Raw genomic sequence first — 7508 nt, 5'->3', positions numbered from 1 at the left:
TCTCTCCTGCATCCCTCTGCCTGCAGAGAGGTTGGGTTTGTTAATAGTCCATATGGCCTCATCATATGCTGCCAGTGAATCCTGATGACAGGAGATTGGCAGCCGTTGCCTCTCTGGCGTCTGACTGCGACACGTCGCCAACTGGCCTTTAATAAAAACCTCCAACCTGCTGGATGTCATCAGAAACAGACAGGAGCTGCACTCATCTCTGTGGTAGCATCAATAATAACATCTTCATCTAGTTATACTCTAAATAACCTCTATTTTTACAGAGATAGATGGATGGATGGATGGATAGATAGAGGTTAATGTGGAGGACTTCTTGTGCTTGGTTCTCATTAAACAGATGGCAGAAAAACAAAGTTAACATCTATAATGATATTGTATCGGACCTGTCCTGATGATCTCATCAAAGAATAAACGCTGCTTTCACGCTGACTAAACTTATAAAGATTAATTTTATATGGATCGTGTCTCTCAAACACAAACATGCTGCCAGAAACTGATTTCCTGCTGCTTCTGGTTTTGTTTCTATAAATCAGCTGATCGATCAGAACGTGTAACTGACTGTATGCATCGATTATGTAAATAGTGTGAAATATTAATCATTAAAACAGAATTGTGATGCATGTTGACATTTTTAATGGTTACATCTATTAAAAGAACGTATTGAGTCTCTATTCTATATATTTAAATCATCATAGGAGCCAGATAACAACACAAACTGAAGTATTCTGGATCTTTGATCAACCAGTTATTCTCTATTATTTGTGATCAACAGCTGGTGAATTGATTGATAAGTCAGTGAGTGATGATGCTGTGGGAGCTGATCAACGTCTTCCTGCAATAAACCTGCAGACTGGATCCAATTAATAACATGACTGTCAGCGCCCAGCGTGGCATCGACGTCTACTATAAACCATATCGATCTATAATCTATATCTGGTTTATAGATTAGAACCTTTATTATCATGACATCTGGAGACATTAACAACAGGATCTCCTGCACTGATTTCTGGGTAAAATCCTTTACAAACAGTCTCCATCAGTCTGATGGAGGGATGGACGGATGGATGGAGGGATGGACATCTACAGTTCCCATTAAAACATCTACAGTTCCCATTAAAACAACTACAGTTCCCATTAAAACAACTACAGTTCCCATTAAAACATCTACAGTTCCCATTAAAACAACTACAGTTCCCATTAAAACAACTACAGTTCCCATTAAAACAACTACAGTTCCCATTAAAACATCTACAGTTCCCATTAAAACAACTACAGTTCCCATTAAAACAACTACAGTTCCCATTAAAACATCTACAGTTCCCATTAAAACAACTACAGTTCCCATTAAAACAACTACAGTTCCCATTAAAACAACTACAGCTCCCATTAAACCAAGTACAGTTCCCATTAAAACAACTACAGCTCCCATTAAAACAACTACAGTTCCCATTAAACCAACTACAGCTCCCCTTAAAACAACTACAGTTCCCATTAAACCAACTACAGCTCCCATTAAAACAACTACAGTTCCCATTAAAACAACTACAGCTCCCATTAAAACAACTACAGTTCCCATTAAAACAACTACAGTTCCCATTAAAACAACTACAGCTCCCATTAAAACAACCACAGTTCCCATTAAAACAACCACAGTTCCCATTAAAACAACCACAGTTCCCAGTATCAATGTAAAGACCATATGTCGTACATGTTGACTCATGTCGTGTCGATCAGCTGACGCTGGAACGCGGCGGGTCGGTAATTCAGTCAGCAGGTCTCAACCTGATCCTGTTTCTCACCTACAGAGGTCTATTTCCTCTCCTCCGCCCCTCCTGCGGAGCGAGGGATGAACAAGTGGAGCGCCATCTGTGGAAGAGGTGCATGCTGGGAGGAGCAGATTGAAGAGCGAGAGGGAAGATAGGAGGGAGAGGGGAAATAATTAGAGGATGAGGAAGAGGAGGTGTGAGGAAGAAGGAAAGACAGGATGAGAGACGGAAGAAATGAAAGATACAAGAGGATGAAACAGGAAAGAAGAGAAAACAAGAGGACAGAGAATCAAAGAAGAAGAGAAGGTAGGAAGGATGAAGGAGAGGAGGACAGGATGAAGGAGAGGAGGACAGGATGAAGGAGAGGAGGACAGGATGAAGGAGGGAAACAAACAGGAAAGTAAGAGGAGAAAAGATGGATGTTGAAGTATGGAGAAAGAAAGAAAGAAAGAGATGAGCTGAAGGGAAGAAAGAGGAAGAAAAAGACAGGAGATGAGGATGAAGAGAGGATGGAGGTAAATCAGAGGAATGAGATGAAGATGATGAGTGAAGAAGAAAGATGTGAAGAGAAGAAGAGCGATGAAAAGTTCAGTCTGACAGTTAAACAGTTTCCTGAAGAATCATGTTGATTCATTTATGTTTTCAATAAAGTTTCACCACATTAAAAAATCTGCAACGTTTATTCAACATAATGTTTTATGATGTTGTAAAAGAAAACTGAATAACAGGTTATCATTTGATGTATTTCTTCAATATATCATACATGTTTCAGACAGTGTTTAAGTTCAGTTTAGTGTTAGTTTGTGTGCTGTGTCTGTTCTAAACTTAGTTCTTTGCTGTGTAAGATGAGGCAGTTGTGTGTCTAACAGTTCAGTTTATTCTGTTATACCTTTACCTGAGCCAGTGATAAGATAAACTGTAGTTATGTAGATGTTTATGTGTAAAACTGATCAGCTTTAGAGGATAGTGTGGTTTGTCCTTAATTTAATATAGTAATAATGTTATTTTGTGATGCTACTTGGTGCTTATGTACTGTCATATATGGTCGTGAAGAAAGTCTGTTCCTAGGTTAGCTGAACTTTTGACTGATGTTTCTATCTGAGGGTTGCTGACCTGTAAGGTTAGTAAACCAGTATTTAACCAGTATTTAAGGGACTGGTTAAGTGCCAACCTTTCATACAAAGTAAAGATAGCTAGGTGGTATCTTTACCTCCAGAACTATGATGCTTTATACTTCTGATTGTATTATTTGATTACATTATTTCATAACCTGACAATGCTCTCTTTGTGTGTTTATTGAGTCATCAGCAATTTCCCCCATTACACGCTGCTTCAAACATTCACGCAGGTCTGTAGAGCCTCCCGCAAAAAATACTACTACTGCTGTTAGTACTACTATCACTACTACTACTGTTACTACTACTACTACTACTGCTGTTACTACTACTATCACTACTACTGCTGCTACTACAACTATCACTACTACTGCTGTTACTACTACTATCACTACTACTGCTGTTACTACTACTACTACTACTACTACTGCTGTTACTACTACTATCACTACTACTGCTGTTACTACTACTACTACTACTACTGCTGTTACTACTACTATCACTACTACTGCTGTTACTACTACTACTACTACTGCTGTTACTACTACTATCACTACTGCTGTTAGTACTACTATCACTACTACTGCTGTTACTACTACTACTACTACTGCTGTTAGTACTACTACTACTACTGCTGTTACTACTACTATCACTACTACTGCTGCTACTACTACTATCACTACTACTGCTGTTACTACTACTACTACTACTACTGCTGTTACTACTACTACTACTACTACTGCTGTTACTACTACTATCACTACTGCTGTTAGTACTACTATCACTACTACTGCTGTTACTACTACTACTACTACTACTGCTGTTACTACTACTATCACTACTACTGCTGTTAGTACTACTATCACTACTACTGCTGTTACTACTACTACTACTACTGCTGTTACTACTACTATCACTACTACTGCTGTTAGTACTACTATCACTACTACTGCTGTTACTACTACTATCACTACTACTGCTGTTAGTACTACTATCACTACTACTGCTGTTACTACTACTATCACTACTACTGCTGTTACTACTACTATCACTACTACTGCTGTTACTACTACTATCACTACTACTACTGTTACTACTACTATCACTACTACTGCTGTTACTACTACTATCACTACTACTACTGTTACTACTACTATCACTACTACTGCTGTTACTACTACTACTACTACTGCTGTTACTACTACTATCACTACTACTGCTGTTAGTACTACTATCACTACTACTGCTGTTACTACTACTATCACTACTGCTGTTACTACTACTATCACTACTACTGCTGCTACTACTACTATCACTACTACTGCTGTTACTACTACTATCACTACTACTGCTGTTACTACTACTATCACTACTACTACTGTTACTACTACTATCACTACTACTGCTGTTACTACTACTACTACTACTGCTGTTACTACTACTATCACTACTACTGCTGTTAGTACTACTATCACTACTACTGCTGTTACTACTACTATCACTACTGCTGTTACTACTACTATCACTACTACTACTGTTAGTACTACTATCACTACTACTGCTGTTACTACTACTACTACTACTGCTGTTACTACTACTATCACTACTACTGCTGTTAGTACTACTATCACTACTACTGCTGTTACTACTACTATCACTACTACTGCTGTTACTACTACTATCACTACTACTGCTGTTACTACTACTATCACTACTACTGCTGTTACTACTACTATCACTACTACTACTGTTACTACTACTATCACTACTACTGCTGTTACTACTACTATCACTACTACTACTGTTACTACTACTATCACTACTACTGCTGTTACTACTACTACTACTACTGCTGTTACTACTACTATCACTACTACTGCTGCTACTACTACTATCACTACTACTGCTGTTACTACTACTATCACTACTACTGCTGTTACTACTACTACTACTACTACTGCTGTTACTACTACTACTACTACTACTGCTGTTACTACTACTATCACTACTACTGCTGTTAGTACTACTATCACTACTACTGCTGTTACTACTACTACTACTACTGCTGTTACTACTACTATCACTACTACTGCTGTTAGTACTACTATCACTACTACTGCTGTTACTACTACTATCACTACTACTGCTGTTACTACTACTATCACTACTACTGCTGTTACTACTACTATCACTACTACTGCTGTTACTACTACTATCACTACTACTACTGTTACTACTACTATCACTACTACTGCTGTTACTACTACTATCACTACTACTACTGTTACTACTACTATCACTACTACTGCTGTTACTACTACTACTACTACTGCTGTTACTACTACTATCACTACTACTGCTGTTAGTACTACTATCACTACTACTGCTGTTACTACTACTATCACTACTACTACTGTTACTACTACTATCACTACTACTGCTGTTACTACTACTATCACTACTACTGCTGTTACTACTACTATCACTACTACTACTGTTACTACTACTATCACTACTACTACTGTTAGTACTACTATCACTACTACTGCTGTTAGTACTACTATCACTACTACTGCTGTTAGTACTACTATCACTACTACTGCTGTTACTACTACTATCACTACTATTTCTACTTCTCGACTACTAAAATCTGTGACATTTACATGAACGATGTCTTGACAGAATAAAAAAACAGAATACAAACAGAATAAAAAGCAATAAATATCAAAATCACTGCACACAGGTCTGCATGATAATACGCGATGGCACGCTGGTTGTCATAGTAACACAACACAAGTTTCTCAGGAGCTCAGCAGTCAGACAGGAAGTGAGCGTCAAGAGATTAAAAGACAAGCTGAAACATCTCAACACATCCACACACGTCCCGTTAAAATGCCTGAAATAGATAATTAAAATGATTATTATTATTAATATTTATCTGTAAACCTGCACAGCACATGTTGGCTTTTATTCTGAAGGACTGAGAACGGCCGATATAATTTAATTTGTTGATATAATATGAAATAATATAAAATTGATAAAGTGAGCATCAGTCTACAAACGAAGAATCACTCAGATTGAGTCGATACAGCAGCAACACAATATGTGTTCATGTTATTCTGATCCAGCTTTACTGTTATATTTTATTATTGACCCAAACTGCAGCTTGTTGTAAACTACTATACATGTCACAGTTTGTTATTGATTGTTAATAACTTGTGTATCATTTAAATGTCAAGAAACAATAAATCTGACAGTTTTAATCTAAAGCTTGTTGTGTGTAATGTTGTCTCACAGTAACAGAGAGTGAATAATAATAATAATAAATGATAACAGAGTGATAAAGTGAAGCTGATGTTGAGGAAACAGTTTAATCTCAGTGACTCAGTGAGTTTTAATGTGTACAGACGTCATGTTTGTGTTCTGGACGTCTGACACAAAGTAAAACGTCAAGACGTCGTCACGGTGCAGCCGCTGGTCCTCACAGAGGTACAAGAACAGGAACACACACACACACACACACACACACACACACACACACAGATGAACAAAGACACTAACACACACTCTTTCTCCCCACAGTCAAACACCATCTGCATGACCATATGTCAGCAGCAACTCTGCTGCAGTTGCACACACGCGCGCGCACACACACACACACACACACACACAGACAGACAACACACACACACACACACACACACACACACACAGACAGACAACACACACACACTCTCTCTCTCTCCTGAGGCCAGGTGTAAACATGCTTGTCTCCCAGCAGATGTGTTTTCTGTCATTCTGCATATTGTTCCACTAGACCAGCTCAGTGTGTGTGTGTGTGTGTGTGTGTGTGTGTGTGTGTTGTCTGAGCTCTGACAGCCTGATGCCTCTAAACTTTTCTCAGGACTGTCACACACACACAGAAGAAGAAGAAGAAGAAGAAGAAGAAGAAGAAGAAGTATTTGTCGTGCCAGTTGTCACAGTAGATCATAGTAGAGTGCTACATAGTGTAGTTATAGCACGTATAGTGATCATAGTATTACTTGTAGTAATAGTAATTGTATAAGTATTTGTCCTAGGTAGTCATAGTAAATATACTTTCATCTGTAGTTGTGGTAGTATTAGTCATAGTAGTCTTTGTAGTAGTGACAGTAGCCTGCTTATAATTGTCATAGTTTAGTAGTAATATGTTTAATCGTAGTAGCATCAGTCATAGTAGAAGGTGTGGTAGTCGGTGTTTGTAGGAGTCAGTTGGAGCATCTAGCAGCCGTCTGCGGCACTTAGAGGTACTTCAGCCTGAAGACGTGCTGGTTACTGATATGACAGCGTTTATACAAAGCTCCACACTAACACCAAGCCGCAGTTTTCACATCTACACACTCTGCACGAGTGTGTTTGGAAAAGCTCAACACAACATCCGTTTTCATGTTAGTCTGGACGGGAGGAACAAAAACAGAGAGAAGAAGATGCTGAGTGTCGACATGGTCTCAGTCTGAGTTCAGGTTCTGACATCAGCAGTCAGATAGTTCTCTTCCTCTCCAGTCAGCTGTCAGCTTCCGTTTCAGGAAGTCTGTCTGTGTTTTTATTAACTGCTGTTTCTGCTGCACACTCAGACTGA

At 38.6% G+C, this 7508-nt stretch overlaps 1 protein-coding gene across 1 annotated transcript in view; it reads right to left on the bottom strand.

Annotated features, from left to right (window-relative positions):
- Nucleotides 1-3115: 3115 nt before the first annotated feature.
- Nucleotides 3116-7508, bottom strand: part of LOC122970358 (dentin sialophosphoprotein-like) — a 15034-nt gene continuing 10641 nt past the window's right edge. The window contains exon 2 of the mRNA XM_044336473.1: nt 3116-5530. Coding sequence (XP_044192408.1) covers nt 3116-5530 — 2415 coding nt within the window. The remainder of the gene's footprint in view (nt 5531-7508) is intronic.

The sequence above is a fragment of the Thunnus albacares genome, chromosome 19 (genome assembly GCF_914725855.1).
Source record: "Thunnus albacares chromosome 19, fThuAlb1.1, whole genome shotgun sequence".
NCBI classification, from domain to species: domain Eukaryota; kingdom Metazoa; phylum Chordata; class Actinopteri; order Scombriformes; family Scombridae; genus Thunnus; species Thunnus albacares.
Note: the sequence above shows the minus strand (reverse complement) of the source record. Positions and strands in the feature narration are given on the sequence as shown.